Source organism: Equus przewalskii, chromosome 4 (genome assembly GCF_037783145.1).
Source record: "Equus przewalskii isolate Varuska chromosome 4, EquPr2, whole genome shotgun sequence".
Lineage (NCBI taxonomy): Eukaryota > Metazoa > Chordata > Mammalia > Perissodactyla > Equidae > Equus > Equus przewalskii.
The window spans coordinates 4,360,204-4,380,083 of NC_091834.1; the positions used below are offsets into that span (position 1 = coordinate 4,360,204).

General features: G+C 38.8%; 1 protein-coding gene across 2 annotated transcripts in view; it reads right to left on the reverse strand.

Annotated features, from left to right (window-relative positions):
• Positions 1-19,880, reverse strand: part of RELN (reelin) — a 459,315-nt gene that overhangs the window by 257,363 nt on the left and 182,072 nt on the right. For both annotated transcript variants that reach the window (XM_070617061.1, XM_070617060.1), the window contains exon 4: positions 7,796-7,866. In XM_070617061.1, the coding sequence (XP_070473162.1) occupies positions 7,796-7,866 (71 nt within the window). The remainder of the gene's footprint in view (positions 1-7,795; positions 7,867-19,880) is intronic.

The window sequence follows — 19,880 nt, forward strand, 5'->3', positions numbered from 1 at the left end:
TATCCACTTCCATCCACCCCACAATGGAGAATTCCAGCACGGCTTATAAATGGCATGTGGCCTTTGGGGGCACTACAGGGCATGACTGCTGTCGGCCGTTAAGCCCGCCATCTGGCCTTGGTAAATAATCAATGTGTGTGTTTGAAGGGGTATGCCAAGAAGCTCACGGGCCAATGAATATGCACACACGCCATTGTTCTCCCCGCCCCAGCCCGGCTCCCACTAGGATTTGTGCATCCCTGGGCCAGCAGCGGCCAAGCTGATACCCTCACGTCAGCTTCACACTTGCCACTTTTGTCTTACAAGAGCTCCAAAATTGCCTGTTCTCTCCTAGGTGTTCAGAGAGTTAAGCCAGTGGTGACGATCTTGTTTATTGAAGTTGAGGTTCCTGAGGGTTTTTAGTGTTTAATTTTTTAAATTTAAGAATCTACTTGGCATAATGGAGCCATCACTGGGTGGTGAGTCCAGAGCTTTGGATTCTGGTCCTGCCATTTATGAGTAGTGTCTACTTCGTGAAGTTAAGTTTCTTGGCTTTGTCACTAATCTACAGATAAAGAACCTACAGTTCGAGGATCAGTGCATAAACTGAAATGTTATTCCTCATCCCCAGACTGTATATACCACACTCATATTAACATTTTCAACATGACTCCTTTTATGCGATTCGAAGACATGGATCAGGTCGGCAGCTCTTTCTAGACTGTTCAATAATAATTCCTGCAAAAGACTGATTTCCCCTAGTCCCTTTCAGGTTTTCAGTCTCTTCTGAAATTGTCTCCATCTTTCACTCTGATCACCTCTAACAGTAGTTCACAAAACACTACCACGTTTGTCTTTAAAATCGCTTAGTGACATTTTGATCAACCCCCCCCCGACAGTCACACGGCTACCTCCCTTACCTCCTTCTTGGTCTTTGCTGGGATGTCACCTTCTCAGTGAGGCCTGCGTGACTTACCTACCACCCTATTTAAAATGGCAATCTACCTCTTCCCTTCCACCCAACCATGTAGTCTTATTCTGCCCTATTTTTCTTTTCCTTTTTTTCTGTTGGCTGGGAAAGATTTGCCCTGTGCTAACATTTGTTGCTAATCTTCCTCTCTTTTTTTTTCTCCCCAAAGCCCCCCAGTACACAGTTGTATATTCTAGTTGTAAGTCCTTCTAGTTCTGCTATGTGGGCTACTGCCACAGCATGGCTACTGACAGACGAACGGTGTGGTTCCGTGCCAGGGAACCAAACCTGGGCCGCCAAAGTGGGGTGTGTCACACTTTAACCACTAGGCGATTAAGACTGGCCTCTATTTTAAGTCTTTGTTTTTCCCTATAGCATTTGCACATTTAATCATTTATGATGTCTTATACTTATTGCCTCTCTCGTCTCCATTGGAATGGAGGCTCCAGTACAGCAGGGACCTTTGCTCTGTTCATTGATGTTTCCCAGGTTCTAGGCTAGACAGTGCCTGGCCCACAGTAGGCATTCAATAATCCTTGTAGAGTACTGAGGGTTGAAGGAATTCACTTCTTTATTTTCTACTGCTAGTGAATGAACCTAAGGATCTTCCACTTTCAACATAATTGGGAGCACACAGCCTAATACCTCCCCACCCCTGCCCCAGACTGGAGATGAGAAAACTCTGGTTCCTCCTTTGCACTGAGACATGTCAGCAGAACTCAGCTAGAGGTGTGTTTATAATACTTAGGACCTCAGGATTCAAGGTGAAGACCTAAAATCCCTTAACCTGGTGTATGTCCCCAGAGCACTGAGGGAACTCATCAGTGTTTAGATGGAAAGCTATTAACAATGTTCAGATTTCTTAACATGATGGTTCGTATACTTTCCAACCTGAGGTCAGTAGAAGGAACATTGCTTTGGTAACAGCCACACTGCCTCATGGTGTTCCACAGCCAAAGTTCAGGATAAAAAAGATTTTTCCAGAAGGGCAGTGACTTTTCAAGTGTAAAATGTTTAAGGTGATTATTCAGCAAAGATTTATAGAGTGTCTGCTTTGCTAAGCATTGTCAGATGTTAAGAAAAACAAACAAATAAGTCATGGTTCTTCTCCTCAAGAAGATTACAGTTGGGGGACATGAGTATTTGAATGAATAATTATGACACAGCAGAGAGCAATCACGTTAAGAGAGTCAGGTAAGCCCTTACAGAGGAGGAGACATGGGAGTTGTAATTTAGAATTTTCCTTCAGTTCTTCGGAGTGATTTATTCCACCTGCCTCAGCAGACTTGTCCCTTCTCCTTCTTAAGTATAACCCTATATTTATTTTGGGGGGAAACTTGTGTTATTTCTTTATAACCCAAATAATATAAGTTCACTGTAAAAAATCAGAAAATACAGATAAGTTTAAAGAAAAAAAGTAAACATCTACAGTCTCCCACACTGATCTATTTAGGCTTTTTATTTCACACTGTCTGACCTTGAATAAAACTTTGCTCCAGGAAGATCCCTTCCCATTACCATTTACTGAGCCTGTACCTCGTGCCCGGGGCTCTGGCGAGTAAGGCCACACAGAGCCTGGATCCAAACCTACTTCTCTATGATCCCAAAGTCTTTGTAAAGCCTAAATCCAAAAGTAAATGACAGCCCACCAGCATTCTCTCCTCCGTCTCAAGAAACGAAAAGCAGCCCCTGGCATCCTGGAGCTGGCCTAGCACTCAAAGTTGGCCCTTGGTGTTCTCCTGCTAGACACAGAACATCAACTGCAGACAAGGCCACCGTGATTGTGATGGATCAAGACAGACACAGGACCACTTGGCAATCACATCTGAACACAGACACAATCAGACCATTGTCCAACTCAGAATACACCAAGCATGGCCCTTTCCTGGCTAAGAGGAGTGACTGTCACTTCTTTACCAATTATAGCTTTGGCCTCACTCCAGTCTGCCCTCCCTCCAGATAAGATTTATTGAGATCTCTAGTCATAGCGTCACCCATAGTATTACCCCACTTCCTGACAGCATCCAATCGAGAGCAAAGCCCCACTTCCTTAAACCCTAGCCAAAATCATGAAACAGAGGCCAAAGTCTCATAATGATTAACATCCTCTTATTGAGCTGCCCCACAGCTTCCCATGGTGCGCCTTCTCCCATTCTGGACCAAGCACCAAACCCAAGCTGTCAACTCTAGAGGTACTCCAGTGGTCTTGGGTTGCAAGGCATTGGACACCTATAAATACGTTCTGATCTTACGAGAGAGAGAGAGAGAGAACCCATCTACCCATTCTTCCCTTGAGCCTGCCACCCCCTACAACTGCCCCCTCTCTCTCCTTCCCTTTAATCCTAGATTTTTTTTTCAAAGCCTTAACTTTAAACATTGCCTCATATTTACTTCTCAACCCACAATATTCTCTCTGCCCTTGCCTCTCTGACTCCAAAGCCTGGGCAAGAGCCTTCCACTCTACAAGGCAGCTTCAGTTGGTCTGGCCTGTCCTGTAACCATCCTCATTTACAGTCAAATTGTCAATGACCTTCTAATTGCAAAATTCTAAAGTGCTTTTACATACGTCTTCCTCTCCATTCTCTCAGGAGTCTTTTGTCCCTGTTGAACATCTCTACCATGTTGAAATGTCTTCCCTGAGCACCCGCCCCCTGCCCCCACTGAAGCTTGCCCCTTCTCGAGAATTCCCCCTTCTTTCTGCTCCTGCACAATCACTAGTATTCCACACAGGGCCCCTTCCTCCCTTCTCTGAGGATGTCCCTGGCAGAGCACATTCCTTCCTCAGCATCAATATACTGAAGGCTCTCAAACCTGCCTCTCATCCCAGCAGGCTGCTGGAGAGCCCGGTGCGACGGAGAGCAGCTTGGTCAGAGCCAATGTGTTGAGGTCCAATTTATTATCTTCTATTCCAAACACCTCTAAAGTTTTCTTCATTTCTTCTCTCAGTTCCTGGCATCACCGTCCACCCAGTCACTCAGGCCAGAAACCACAGAGTCACCCTGGTTCCCCGTCCTGCCCTCACTCCCCTTATTAATGACACCTTCTCTAAGCCTCTCTAACAAGTCCCCTTCTTTCTGGTCTCCAAGACCTCATTTTAATTTAGCTTAAGATTTACCTCTCACCAGGATGACTATAGTACTCCACTACTGTGTTTCACTGCCTCCAATTTCCAACCTCTGCAACCCAATTCATCCCCACGCCCAGCTTTCTTTCTAAAATACAACCGTTCACGGCACTCTCCTGCTTCCCACTGCCTACAGAACGATGTTGAAGCTCCTGAGCACGTAACAGACAGCCCTGCATGACCCTCTCCATTTACGCCCCAGCCTCACGGCTCAGCGGTAATGAATTGCTGGGTAGCTTCCTCGTTCCCACATCTATCAGACTATTTTATTTCAATTTGCTCATTCCTTCATTCAATAAATATTTGTTGGGTGCATACGATGCACCAGACATCGTGAGAGGCATTAGAGATTCATTAATAAAAAGCATAGTCACTACCCTCGAGGATCTTATATCCAATGGCAGACAAGGCACATGTAATAATGTGATTGTTACAACATACCATAAATAGCTGTCGAATGAATGGAGGCATGCTCAAGCAAGAGATTTCCTTGAAAGGCAGTCTAATGTAATGGCTGATACCATGGGCTACTGGCCCACTTGCCTCGGCTCCAATCACAGCTCTGCCAGTTTCTAGCTGTGTGACCTTAAGCAGGTCATTCCCACTGTGCCTTTGTCTCCTCATCTTTAAAGTGGAGGCGATAGTAGTTCCTCCTTCCGAGGGCTGCGGTGAGATTAAAGGAGCTCACGTCGGTAGAGTGCTTAGAGCGGGGTCTGGCACAGCATCGTGCCGACAGTGTCCACCTGTATTATGATTGGGCCTTGAGAGTTATGTCACACGTATGAGAGTCGCCGGGACCAGCCTGAGGAGGAGCTTGAGGGGATCAGAGACGTTTTTTCAGGAGGAGAGATACCTAAGCGGGGTGGAAAGCCTGAGTTAGCCAGAGGAAGAAAAGATGAAGCAATAGGGATTTTACTCTGAAGAGAAACTATTGCCTCCAGTTGTGATATTGAAGAGTCTTAAGCAGGGAAATGACAGAATCATATTTCCATCTTTGAAAGCTCATTATAGCAGCTCCACATGGGGTGCAAGAAATTGAGGGCAGGGAAACTACGAGGAGGCTATTAAGCAATCCTCAAAGGAGGTGGTGGGTCTGCTCTAAGGTGGGTCAGCAGGAATGGGAAGGAGGAGACGGATGGAATCTCCTCTCCCTTTTTCTGAAACTGCTGCCACCCTTCAGGACTTGCTTCCTGGAATACCTTCCCTAAAGCCCTGGGGCAAACTTAGCTACCTCTGTGACCTGCTGATCTGCCATGTACAGCCCAGCCCTCAAGAACAGGAAATGGGTCTTTTTTACTCTTAGTCCATATTTAGCACTGTGAGCTAGACAGGGTCTCGCAGGTGCTGGATACATGTTTGCAGAATAAAATCCTTCAATGAAGGTCTTTTAAGGAAAGGGATCAAGATTATAGACTATCTAAGACATCACTAGTATGTTTTCTGATCCTTTTACTTTTTTAACACGCTTAGCCAGAAATACAGGCTTGTAACAATAGCTGTCCTCAAGCTCCGCAAAGCAGAATTTGCTTTGTTCAATTTTTCAAATTAAACTGCTTAACTTAATTAAAATCAACAAACCTACTGAGTATGTTGCAATTAAAAGGAGTTGCGCTATGTTACACAGATTGTCCTTTTTTTCCCTCTAATAAATATATCAGATATTCCTCATCCAATGTATAGAAAATTATTACACGTTAAATTTATGTTAATTTATTTGAAGAGACAATTAATGTTTTAATTAAAAGTAGATAGGACCAAAATAAATACATGGTTTACAGCTCCAATTATTTCCCTCATTATTCCTGCCAGCAGGACGTCATCACTCTTGTCAGTATTCTTTCTGCCCTATCTTGGATGGATTGATATGATTTCAATTGGTTAGGTGCTGTTGAAAAGCTCCATGTTTTCCTTTGGTCCTGAGCTGAACAGCACTTTAATAACATCCACATCTACCATCATGTGCAACACTACTATATAAGCCTTTTTTCCTCACAATACAAAAGTCCTATTCTCATTGGTTGAGAATTTTTTCCCACTGATTTTTCTTGGCTTTTTCTTTTCATTTTAAGTGAACCCAATCCCAACAATTCATTTACAATAAAAAAGACTCAAAAATCCAAGGCTTAAAAGAAATTAGCTTTTAGGCAATGATGAATGTTAATAAAATTAGATATATCTTTTTCTGACACTATGCATTTTTCAGGATATTAATGTTCACCGGTATATGATGTTCCATGTTATCAGTAATGTGAATATGTTCAGAGTCTGAAAGAAGATTTACATTGTGGTAGATTTCTTGAGCCTACTGAAAAGGCAATCACATTTTTGCATTCTCAAAAGTAACAAAATAAAAATCTGTTTAAGCTAAGAACACTGATAATATATTTGATATAATACATATGAGATAGTATATTTGATAATAATTAGATTGGGGTTTTCTGATTCAAGAGTTATGTATGTAAACGATAAGAAGTTTGCCAGTAATAATCACCAAGTATCACATGACTTGGATAAAGCCATATTGATGATGTCCATATCACTACAAATAATAATATGGTATTTTCTTAGACCTTCCAAAAAGCAATATAATTTTTCCTCATTTCTCTCCTAAACCTATTAGATTCTCTTTAGCAGAGTGACAATTGGTAGAAATTTCTTTTAAATTCAATTATATAATTCTTAATTTAACAGATTTCCCCAAAATATCATTCTGTAAACAAAAATTGATAATATATCTATGATCATGGTGAGACTGGCACGACATTTACAAAGACTGGCTTCAAACGTATTCATTTTCAAGGTGCCTAAATCAAGGAATATACGTATGGCTGAGAAAAACTTGCATTCAATCTACCCAAATTTTTTGAATGGCTGTCATAGGCCTGGCACCATGCCAGGTTCTGGGGACCCAAAGAGTACTAAGGCATAGTCCCTATACTTGAGAAGCTCAGTCTCTCAAGGGTGGCATCCATTGCTTTTCAGAGGAAAATTCTAGGCGAAGTGATAAATGCTACAATGAAGACACGAACAAAGTTAAGTAGAAGCTCCAGAGGCAGAGGGAACAAATCTGTGTGGGGGCATGGATCCTAGTTTTCACATTTTCATTGTGTGTATGTGTGTGTGTGTGCATATGTGTACATGCGTGTATGAGCATCTGTGAGCATTTTAGTATGGGTGAGAGTTTGGATGTGTACGAGGCAGTCACAAAGCAGGTGTCACTTAATGTACACTTAATGTATCTAAAATGATACAGTATCTACCCACAAGTCTGAAATGAACAGTGCCTGCAGTTGAAACAAGTATATAAATACTGCACACATGATCATGTATAACACGATCAAACATTAAAAGCAATAAACAGAAACATTTTCAACAAGGTTGACAAGAAATTTAAGTGGTAAATTAAGCAGAAGTGTTTTTGTAGAGTTCTAGAATTAGTATGATTTATTTTTCTAGGACAACTAAACATAATACATTAGAAAAAAATAATGAAGATAGATTTTCTCTTGGTTTGCATGCTCACACAATATTTTCAGAGGTCTACAGAGCTTTATTGATAATTACTAAATAAATAATTATTAGGGATATGAAGGGGTCAATAATTCAATTTTTTAAGCAGCATGATCAAATAATAGTAATGAAATGCTTAGGACATAGAACATAAAACCTACCATCAATAATTTTGACACAACCAACACAGAGAAGTCAAAGATGATTCTTACCTCCTTGTTCACACAACTGCTGGGCTAAAGCATCTTTAAAAATAATCTGGCCCCTGTGTGTTGCTGTAGCCCTGAAAAAGAATAGGAAAAGGTTAATCTAAATCTCATAATAAGTCTGGTGAAAACTTAGGGTATTCTGTTCAAGTTTTTAAAAACTTCATTTTTAGCAATATTGTGTGGATATAATTTTTAAAAAATAAGTGCATCTGAACAGCAATAAAAATGAACAATAGAGTCAAGGCTTAAACTGAGGCACCTAAATTGAGAATTATCTGTGGTTTTACTTTATAAAGATATTGTAACATTTGTTGTGGCCTTATTCTGAAAACAGCAGATGTGAGCAAATCCTGGGTGGAAGAAAAAGTCTGGAAAGGATGCTTATTAAAATTTCTTCTTCAGGAGACCTTGATATAAAATGTTTTGTGGAAAAATAATGATATTACTACTGGAGAAAGATGCTCTTAATGTACTTTTTTTCTGAAATCAACAGTTACCATAACACATAGAGAGTTGAGACAGAGAATTACATTTTTAAAAAGTATTTTCAAAAAAAGAGGGCTATTTGGAGTTTTTATAATAACAAGATCTATCATAATAAAATACACCTTTCTCTCCCACTGGGTCTAATTCATCATTTAAAGAGGTGTGCATCTTTTAGCTCCTCTAATCAGAGCTGTGCACATGGATTGGTGAAAAAAACAGCATTCCTTTAGCAGATGTGTTATTCAATGCCTATAATGGGAACTGTCTTATTAAAGGAAGAATTATTTATGCTTTATATATGAAGTGTTTTTCCTTAAAAAGCATTTTTCCGGCACAAAATGTATTATTTAAACAAATTTAAAACAGAAAATCACGTCTCTTCAAGAAACTTGATTTTAGAAAGTAAGCCATACAAAATCTTTTTAACAACTAAAAACTATTAACATTAAATCTCAACTTTAGTTCTTCCCAAAGCCACCCTAGGACAAAAATCGTTTGATTCAGCCATCATTTGCTGAAGATGGATTAGGTACAAAGCACTGTGCTAGGTCAGGAGAGGGCAAAGTTGGCCTCTGCATTTCCCCTCCATATGTGCATCCTTCAGTCACCATCTTGTCCTTTGTGGGGCCCAATAACACCTCATGGCTCCCAACATTTCCCAGTCTAGTCTCCATGTGGACGTACCTTCCTTCTCCATGCTGCAGACCTTTCTGATTTCTATCAGCCATTGAACTGTTACTACCCCTAGTGTCAGTCCCCAAGGACCCAAATCTCTGAAAGGAATCTGATAAACCAAGCTGGACTTAAGTGTTAACAGGTGATGTTGCTCCAAGCTAACATATTTCAGCAGTGAAACTGAAAATATAATTTCACACACACACACACACACACACACACACATGGCACAATAGTGAGAGTTTTGAATGGCGGAAGTGAGATATAATTGGAGAGAAAAATCATTGGGAAGCCTTCAGCTCACACCATATGTGAAGTTTATAAGGGTAAGCAGCCCTTGTTGTTGCATATTAATCATTATCAAAATTACAGATAAAGAGATGCAACTACTCTACCATATATATTCACATATGTTTATATGTTGCTGGGTTCCCTCTCCTCATCCAGCACGCTCCCTACCACCCGTCCTCCAAATCTTCCTGGCATCCTTCTCTGGAATTCTTAGGGCTTTAAAGTGACAGAGTTTGAAAACCACTGAACTAGTCTAACTCTTACAGCATATGGATCAGGAAACTGAGCCCAGCGAGGACCTGCTGAAGGTCACACAGCCACCATGTTAATGGCAGGCAGGACTTGATTCCAGTTCTAGATTCCAAGCCTTCAGTTCTTTCCACTGCATCAGTAGTCTTCAAAATGTGGTCCACAGTGGTACCCTGAAGGTCTCCATGGGAGTCAGAGGGAGGGGAAGCAGGGAGCGCTCCAGGCATCAGAAATTCAACCAGAGCACTTGGGCTTTATATGTTCTCACGATTTAATGTGGTTTGAAGAAAGGATGCAGCAATTAGAAGCTGGCTGGAAGAGCAGACCACATGCTCAGTGTCATTATCTGAAGTCCTCTGCTTGGGAAAAGTCAAAGTAGTGCTAATAATAAGGTGACCAGTATATGTATATATATAAAGCATGTATATGGTTATTATCATAACATGTATTATAAATTGAAATTTATCCCTTGGTAGGTGCCGTGGTAAGGGCTCCACATAAACTAACTCAACTAATCCTGATAATAACCCTGCAAGTTAGATACCATCATTCCCATTTTCTTGGGGCACAAAACTACTGTGTGATTTGCCTAATGTCATACAACTGGTGGTAAAGCCAGGATTCAAACCCAGGCAGTCAGAGTGTAGAATCCTTGCTTTTCACTAGTACGTTAGATTGTCATTGATCTGGTTCAGAGATCTGACGGTAGCTTTCAGTCTCTTTTCAGAGGGGGAGAGTGCCTCCTGGGCCGGATCGTTAAGGTCACGCCTCCTCTGGTTTGCGCTCTCCACTCCAACCCTTCAATGCATAGGTGAGCCCTTTTATTTAACCTCCTTTTGGACAAACTTCTTTCCCATTTCCAGCTGGATCCTTGGCCACTTGGCCAGCAACTCTATGAGGTTTGCCTTTAAAAATACCATCTCTTGTCCCTTCTCCCCTCGACTTCTAGTCAGCCCACTGCAGTCCCCTTTCAACTCTGTGTCATATTTCCTCCAACAGCCTCCATGACTCCTCACATCTCTCCTGTTCTCTACCAAGTACAACAGCCCTGGATGCCAATCTCAGCCACACCACTGCCCAAACCCTGTAGGGAACACAGGACACATATGCGTGTTGACAGATAATCATCGTGTGCATCACTTTCTTTACCAACCTCTAAATCGCTCAGATAACAGTTTAATATAAAAATACCCAACCCTACAGTAGGCACAAGATTAGCCATTTTAAGGACCTGCATGTGAGCATCTTATCTTGAGGAGAAGAAAGAGCAGAAGCCCAGGTGAGAAGCAAGTACATCAGTTCCATTCCTCTGTCCTGTGAGATGTCTGCTTGGTACTCCCCAGGGTGTAGCTGATGGCAACAATGGAGCCTACTTTGAACAAATTTAGAGCTATGAAATAAGTCATCGTAGGTTACCTACAGAATCACGGCATTTAATCCAAATCTTCTACGGAGATATATATATATATATATATTTAATATAAACAAATGTTTTACATATTTATATAAACAAAAATGTAATATGTTAAAGATAAAGATAAACTATATTTAAATAAATATATATAATTTAAATACAAATATATGTATAAGTATAAAAATATAAATATATACATTTAAATATAAATACAAAAACATTTATATATATATTAAAAAATTAGTAAAAGCAAGTAGCTCTGACTTAAAAGACTCTAGAGGTCATGTCCTCCAATTTTTAACGCATAATATATTTTTTTATAAAAATAAAAATATACAGCTATGGTATATGGTGACAGGCCTTATTTTTAGAATTTTCTCTTTTGGGGGAAGGTCTATCAAATTTGGGGTGCTAATAACTATGTTGGTACTACTTGCACTTAATTTTCCATAATTAGCGGTAATTTTTCAGAGGAGTTCAGAAAATATCCTCATTGTTCACCATTCTGGGGAGTAGACCAAATTTCTTAAACAAGCGTCTAATAAGTACTTATCATCTTCTCGGGAGATGCATAGATTTCTAGAGCAAGTTTGCCAACAAGAATCCCTGTTAAATAAGTAATCTTAAAATTCCTTTGGGCTGTTGTGATCTATCATTTGAAAAGCTCTATAGATTCTACCAAATGAAGAAAGCTCATTATGATCACCATATTCAAAGCTTGAAATAGCTTTCGTTGTTATGAGTTTAAAAGAACACGCCATAGTCTAATTTTAACTGAACTCCCAGAGCAACTGTCTGCCGAGGGCATTTAAGAACCAATGTGTACCGTGGGGAGGCACCATACTGCAGCTCGGTCTCTGGAATCAGACAGATCAGCGTTTGAAAACAGTCAGCTGCCTCTTAGGAGCTATCTGACTTTGCACGACTGCTTTCATCACCCTGGACTTCAGACTCCCTATATGAGGGTACGGATAATAATGACAGTTATTATTTAAATACATTGATATTCATTCTTCAGATACAGTCTCTTTGTATCTGAACATAAACACATTTCAAGCTTCTGGAATAATAGGAATAGTTAATTAAAAAGAAATGATTCCCCCATAAGGCACCTGTCATAATGTCTTGAACAGATGAGGGAATCGAAACTACATTTTTCAGTTCACAACTTGCTTCCCATTGCAATATGGCCATCCAGTTTCCAAAAAAGGAATAAAAAGGGGTTTTAATATAGTTGTTACAGGGCCTACCCAAGTGCATTGTTTCTTTATTTCAAGAATCAATTTGCTCACAGATTAACCTACAGAATCATTTTGGAATCCAGAGCAATGTGCTTTACTCCGGTGGTGGGTGACTTTCCCTGCCTTTCTCTCCTGCTTTACCAATGAGGTCTGGTAGGTTTCTGTGCCTTATCCTCTCACAGTTGTAAGCACATTCCTTAGCCAGCAATCTGACGTTAAGTGTAATATCAGCATGCCTGTCCCAAGCCACCCTCCAGGGGACGTCACCAAATACGTGGAACACGGGAAAAGAGAGCGGTGGTCTGAATTTGGTAAGTTTGATCTTCAGAAGAATCAGCTCACTTGCAAAGATTCTTCCCTCCTTTTCATCAGCAAATTACTGATACAGTAATTTGATACAAGGATACAGCTTGACCCTTATCAAAACAAGAAATTCTTTAAAACATATAAAAAGGAGTAATGAATAACTTCAAGGAGAAATTATTTTTATAATAAATTCTCAATTTAAACTATGCCAAGCCCATTGTAAAACGAGTAAAAGTTTGTGAAGGTTTTTATAATGCTTTTGCTTTTCAAAGGTTTATTCAAAGCTGCTCTCATTGTTTTTATAATTACAACTTTAATTCCTAAACCATAGTATTTTCTTCCTTCTGTCAAATGTATAAATATTTTCTCTCCCTCAAAACAACAAATTTCAGCATGAATGTTTATTATCCAGTAATCACAAAGTCTATGTTTCCTTAAAGATCACCAAATATATGACTTAAACACATTTCCTAGGGCCAGCCCCGTGGCCAAGAGGTTAAGTTCATGCGCTCCGCCTCAGCAGCCCCGGGTTTGGTGGGTTCGGATTCTGGGCGCAGACATGGCATAGCATCAGGCCATGCTGAGATGGCGTCCCATATAGCACAACCAGAGGCACTCACAGCTAGGATACACAATTATGTCCCTGGGGGCTTTTGGGAGAAGAAGGAGAAAAAAGATTGGCAACAGATATTAACGCAGGTGCCAATCTTTAAAAAAAAAACATGTTTCCTGATCAAAGTATAATTTTCATTCCTAAGACAAAGAACAGATAAATAAGATCATTTAAGTAGGGCCAATAAATTAATGGTTAATAGCAACTTAATTTCCTTCCAAGTGTCTCAGCAAGGCTAACTACTAAAACTGAGATGTAGGGTTTGGTTTTGAATCAAAATAAAACTAACTAGTCCTATGACTTTGGGAAGTGACTTAACCTCTGTGGTTAATTTCCTGATTTGTTAAAAAAAAAAAAAAAAAAAAGAGTGACAGATGATCTCCAAAGTTCCTTTAAGTTCTAAAACTCTATGATGCCACTACTGAAAGTGAAGTGAGCACATATGAACGTGTTCAGACACAGGTATAGAGACGTGCTGGATGCGTTCTGCATCACGGGGAGCGCCTCCCAAAACAGTGTGGCACACGCACACATGGCAGTGGTGTGCGAGAGCGAGCTCGTATCGGCCCACTAGAGCTCGTAACAGATATATTTTTGTTTTATTGTGTAATTTAATATACGTGTGTATATAAATGGTTTTCGCATACAGAGAATATATAACTAGCACAGCTATATCCCCAAACTCATGGAAAAATACAAAGTTTATCTGAATCTTTCAAGTCAAAAAAGTGGTCATAAACTTATCTCTTCATTAGTCAGCAAATTCTGTCAATTGTACTTGTTAACTCTCAGATTTACCCTTCTCTATCTCCACAGCCACCGTTTTAATTCAGGACTTAATAATTTATCATCTGAAAAACTGCAACACTCTCTTGGCTGGAACCCCCCTTCAGATTCACCCCCATGTCAACCCAACTTCCACATTGTACCAATTTTCTTTCTAGAATCGCTTGAAATCCTTCAGTGGCTCTCCATCACTTAAAGGATTCTGTCAAATGCCTTAGATTGGCCTAAAAGGTTCTTCGGGATTTGGTCCCTGCCTACATGTCCAGCCTCATCTCCCACCACACTCTGCAACTGAGCCATAGTCCTCAGAGGTTCCAGAGTACATGATTTCTTTCATTCTCCTAAGATTTTTCATGTCCTCTTCCCGTGCATGGAAGTCTCCTGCCAAAACTCTTTCATTCATCCTCTAAAATTTATCCAAAAATCTCTTCCCCTTATAAAGCCTTCCTTTCTTACATCTCCCAGATAGCGTTAGACACCTTCTCCAAAAATAGCCCAGCCTATTTCCACAGCTTTAACATAGGAACTTCCTAACTTACAAGAACTCAATTTGTAGCCCAGGCCTCTCTTTCTGCAGTCACTCCTATCATCAATTCAAACAACAAGGTAAGTAACAAGCTCATATTCGTGACTGCCTAACAACCTTAACTGACACAAAACCAATGTTGATCCCTTCCCAATCCACTAAGGCTAAGCCCCTCCAATCCATAGCGAGGAGGTTAACGCCACGGGCCATTAATCAGGTTAAAAAGGAACTGATTGCCTGAGTCTATGATGGGATGCTGTGAATTCATCTCTCTCTGAACCTGGAAGAATTTTGTCCAAGGCATTGTCTGTCTTTAAAATTTTAACAACAAGCTCAGTTGAGGCATTAAATAAGGACCTTCCAGTGCCGACAGAGGATGCTTTCATCTCTTCAAGGAGAGAACTCCGTGGCCTACAGTCAGAGTTCTGGGATGAATTATAAGTACTGATAGAGAAGCATGAAATACTTTTACAGAAAATTTAGCAGAAATCATTGAAAAGCAAGATTATTGTTTATAACAGGAGTTTAACCTCCAATGAAAAGTGAACAAGGCATCATGGAAAAAGATGCCATGAAAGAGCTTCCTTACCCAACATTTATCATTCAAAGACCTTCAGAGGCATTCTGCATATTGAATCAGTGATGGGAATTTTCCAAAGAGATAACTCCAACTTTGACTGTAGTTTGAAGGTCCTTGGGCCAAAAAAAAAAAAAAAAAAAGAAAAAAAAGAAAGAAAGAAAGCAAAGCAAAGCAAAGAGAAGAAAAATGAAAAAAGTCTGGGCTTACTACAAGAAAGAATCATTTTCTGTACAATGATCGTTAGATTGAGCCCACGCAGAAAAATTTCTCCCCAAAGGATATTTACAATATAGATTTTACACTCTTTGTTTTTCATACATAGTATTTTTAAAGGTATGCATTTGGGTTTAATTTCTATAATCAATTTTTATATTTTTTAGTGTGTGAAAAGAGATTTCAGGAATGGAAAACCAGCTGATCACTTATGAGTTTGACTTGAAATAGTTTGACTTGAGACCAGGCCTAAAATAATAACTCCATTTCCTCCTTTTTAAATTAGATAATTTTTCCACCACAATTTTATGTTTCTGATATCTGGGAGTATCTTACTCTACATGTCAAAAGAAATTCACCAGCTTCCCAGAAGAGATGTGGTCACGACAGGACCACCATTGCCTGTGTATGTGGGAATTTGGCAGTGCCTAGGTGGTGAACGTTCATCTGGCAGTATGTTCATCTGTGGTATTGTAGGCATTCAACCAAAATTCTCACTTAAAGTGTTCTCAATAACATGTGATACTGAATTGAAACAAAGAATAACCGTTTTGGTGAGAAAGTACTGATAGCTGCAGAATATATAACATTACAGAGACGCAAGCATTTATCAGTGGCAGAGGTTTATCCTTTTTTTGTTTTGTAAATCAACAACAAATTGGATCTAGGGAGGGAAGATACCTCCAAGCAGATAAAACCATGTTTTGCTTTGTTCAGCGGGCGAAAGGATTGCTCTCACCAACTGTTAAAAAAAGGAGAAGTGCCAAATTTCTCAGGATCGATCACAGAATTTTAAAGTAAGGGAAGGCCGGTTGGACTGATCCATGTATCAAGGCGTCAAACATCTGCCACAAGTTCTCAGCTCACACGCTGTATTTCTAACCTGAATGGAGGAGAGCTGTGTACCAAGAAAGAAGGATTTCTCATTGTCTAAATTCTAAATAGCTTTATATGGGTTTCATCACGAATTTTACTGGTTCAGAAAACCACCAGCGATAGAACCTTGATTATAAACCACCAAAATGGTGTAAAACAAACCTTAAGGTGATGAATCTGATGTGGTGCTGACATGTTAGCCTGCTTTAGGCGTTCACATTTCTTAGTCTGGCCCTGTTGACGTACAACAGGCGCCCAGCAAATATTTTTTTAGTTAATTTGAATAGTGTCTTCTATACTAGGCTATGTGTACTAGAGGCACAGAGATTTTTGGCTATTTCTTTTTTCATGTCGTACTCAGCACCTGACATATAGTAGCTATGCGGTAAATGCGGAATACATGAATGATTAGTCTGCGTTATGTTTACTATACAATGTTAAATGCTTTAATAAGTAACCACTAAATTTTGCATAAGGAACAACTGGAAAAATATGATTAGGTGATAAGAATAGATGGTCAAGATAAACATTGTTATACACAGGATTTATCTCAGCTATCAGTTAACAGTAAGAACAATGAAAGTAAATAAGCTAATGTCTTTGCTTTCCTATTGCAACACATTTTCATTTAACATCTTCAAGAGTATTCTTAAACCACTTGTATTCCAGAAATGTCTTCCAAAACTTCAAAATAAAAATGCTTTTCATACCACCTTTCAAAATCACTAAAATTCATCAAAGAAAAGTATTGGAGTGACTCTGCTATTCTAACCTTTTAACTAAGTAAGCCCGTGTTAACTTGCCTCAGAGGCATCCTTAGGCAAGACAAGGACAAGACTGGTAAAGTAGAATACCAATTCGAAAGAAAACCTTAGTAAAAATTATGTTATCCACTGGATAGTGAATTAAAGAGTCTGTATATTTAGGTTCTTAGGTCTCACGCAAGATATTCAGGTCTCATCTCTGAGCGAACTAACAGGAAGAGGGCCAGTTTCAGACAGAAGAATGGGGTTTCCTTCCAGATCTGGCCCTCATTATCTCCATGATTTAGGCTGTATCACTTAACTTCTGTGTGTCTCATTTTCTTAAGCTATAAAATAAACTAAGTGGACTGGATAATTTCTTAAGTTCAAACAGCAGATCTGGAATCAGAGCATGTGGGTGCGCTACAGCTCAATGGTTTATGTTGACCTTAGACAAGTGTTTATTTTTTGAGACAGGACTTAAAAACTTACACTACTTATTTCTCAGGGCGGTGGGGAAAACCGAAGGAGATCAACTCCATGAAAAGACTGTAAAAATGGCAAGGAATTATGATGATGATGCTCTCACTGTACATTTCAGAAAATATTGGCACAAAATTAAAAGGGAACAAAAAAAAACATATCCCATAGGATTTAGGATCAAATGCCACCCCCGTTATCCTCAAAAAAAAAAAGAATATAAACTCTAAAATGTTTTATGACTGTGACAAAGCTGAAGACAAGAATTTCTAACCTAATTAATCATAACAAATTAGGACAATATTGGTGTACTCTTGTAAAGAAACCCTGCCAAAGCACATACAAGGGTTATTTTTGAGGAAACAAGTTATAAGGAAAGCCTCTCTCATAGGATACAATATTTAACATTTTTTCTATTATGAATTAATTTGTGTCTATTTGTGTATTATGAAAATTTTAAGATACGGAAAAGTATTAATGTGAAAATAACATTACTCATATTCATACACAGGAGAGATAGTCACTATTAACATTTTAGTAAACTATATACTCTTCTAGTTTTCTAAGTTAATTCATGCATACAAAGGTTTTTAGAAAATTGCTTACCTAAAAAGCAGGTTTCTACCTTTATATTTAATATTTATTATAAATACAGCCATGCACCTTATAACAACAATGATGGACTGCGTATATGATGGTGGTCCCATAAGATTAACCCATATAGCCTAGGTGTGTAGTAGGCTTACCATCTAGGTCTGTGTAAGTACACGCTATGATGTCACACAGCGACAAAATCGCCTAACAATGCATTTCTCAGGACATATCCCTATTGTTAAGTGATTCATGACTGTAGCTCCTATATTATTAAATATTTGTAGAACAAGATTTTTAAAGGTTAAATAACATTCCACTGTATAGCTATATCATAGTTTCTTTTTCATACTATTGCAGGAATTTTGTTTCTATTTTTTTTAAATTTTAAATAATGAAGTATACAAACCTTTGACAATACATTTTATTTTTCCTCCGGCTTTATTGAGATATAATTGACACATAACATTGTTTAAGTTTAAGGTGTACGACATGTTGATTTGATACACTTACGTATTGCAAAATGATTACCACTGCACCATCAGTTACCACCTCCATCCTGTCACGTAATTACCATTTTTTTTTAATGATAAGAACATTTAAGATCTACTCTCTTGGCATCATTCAAGTATATGATACAGTATTATTAGCTATAATCACCATACTGTACATTAGATCCCCAGAACTGGTTAATTTTGTAACTAGAAGTTTATATCCTTTGACCAATGTTTCCCGATTTCTCCCACCCCACCCCCAAGCCCTGGTAACCACCATTCTACTCTCTATTTCTCTGAGTTTGACGTTTTTAGCATATCTTGCATTTTAAGATGGATTTCCAGGACTGGGATAATTGAATTAAGGGCACAAACATCAAGGCCATAATTCCAAATAGCATCTAAGGAAAGGTACACCTCTCCATCAGCATACTAGAGAGCTCTCATCCCACAACACCCCTGGCGGCATTGAGCATAATCAGGCTATTAGGTTTCATTCCAAAGATATCATGTTACTTTCAATTTTCCCATTGATTATTAGTGAGGATATTTTGTATGTTTGTTGGTTACACTTTTCAACTTTTGGAATTAATCTATTCACGTCCTTGCCAATTTTTTGCTATGGGTTTTAATATTTTTCTAACTGACCTACAAGAGCTCTTTAAATGTTAAGGCTATTAACTCCATGCTATGTTTTTTACCAATATTTTTAACGCAGTTTGTAACTAGTCCTTTACTTTCTTTATGGTTTTTTAATAAAAAAGTTTTAAACTTTCATGTAATCAAATCTTTCAATTTTTTAACTTTTTTCCAGGGTGTTCATGCTTAGAAGCTCTTTCCCATTCTACACTCAGTTAAATAGATGTTTGTATGCATTTTCTTTTGGGAATTTTTTCTACTCATCTGGAATTTATTTTGGTGTGTGAGCATTCAGTGGGGGTTTGAATTATTTTTTCATTTATTTAAAAAATATCCTTGCATATTTTATTGAATAATCTTTTCTCAACCTATTTATTATGGAACCTTTTCTATATTATATTTTCAATATGTATCAGAGTATTTTCTGAAATATCTATACAGTTCCACTGATGTGAAAGCCTTTGAAAAATTTCCACACTAAAAAATTTCCGCACTAAACTCAATTACATGAATAGAATAATAAGAGAATTGAGAATAATGTTTTCTCATGATTTCTGACTTGATCTGAACAGAAATGAACAGTACTTATATTAACCATAATTAAATTATAATTGTGAAGTGGAAATGCACAGTGAAACTTTCAAATCTGAAAATTACGCTTATTTCTAGTTGTTGAATGTCAGCTGATTCAGATAACCTTAGGCAATAATGCCTCTGGCAGTCTGAGAATACAGACATGTCAGTTGAACATTTTTGTGGGTGAAATGGAATGAAGCTTAGGAAAACATAATAAACCTGAGCCTTCTTCTCTGTAAATATTGACTCAGAGAGGGTCTAGAGTTGAGACATGAGGTACAACATAGGGGGCTGAAAACAGGAAGATGG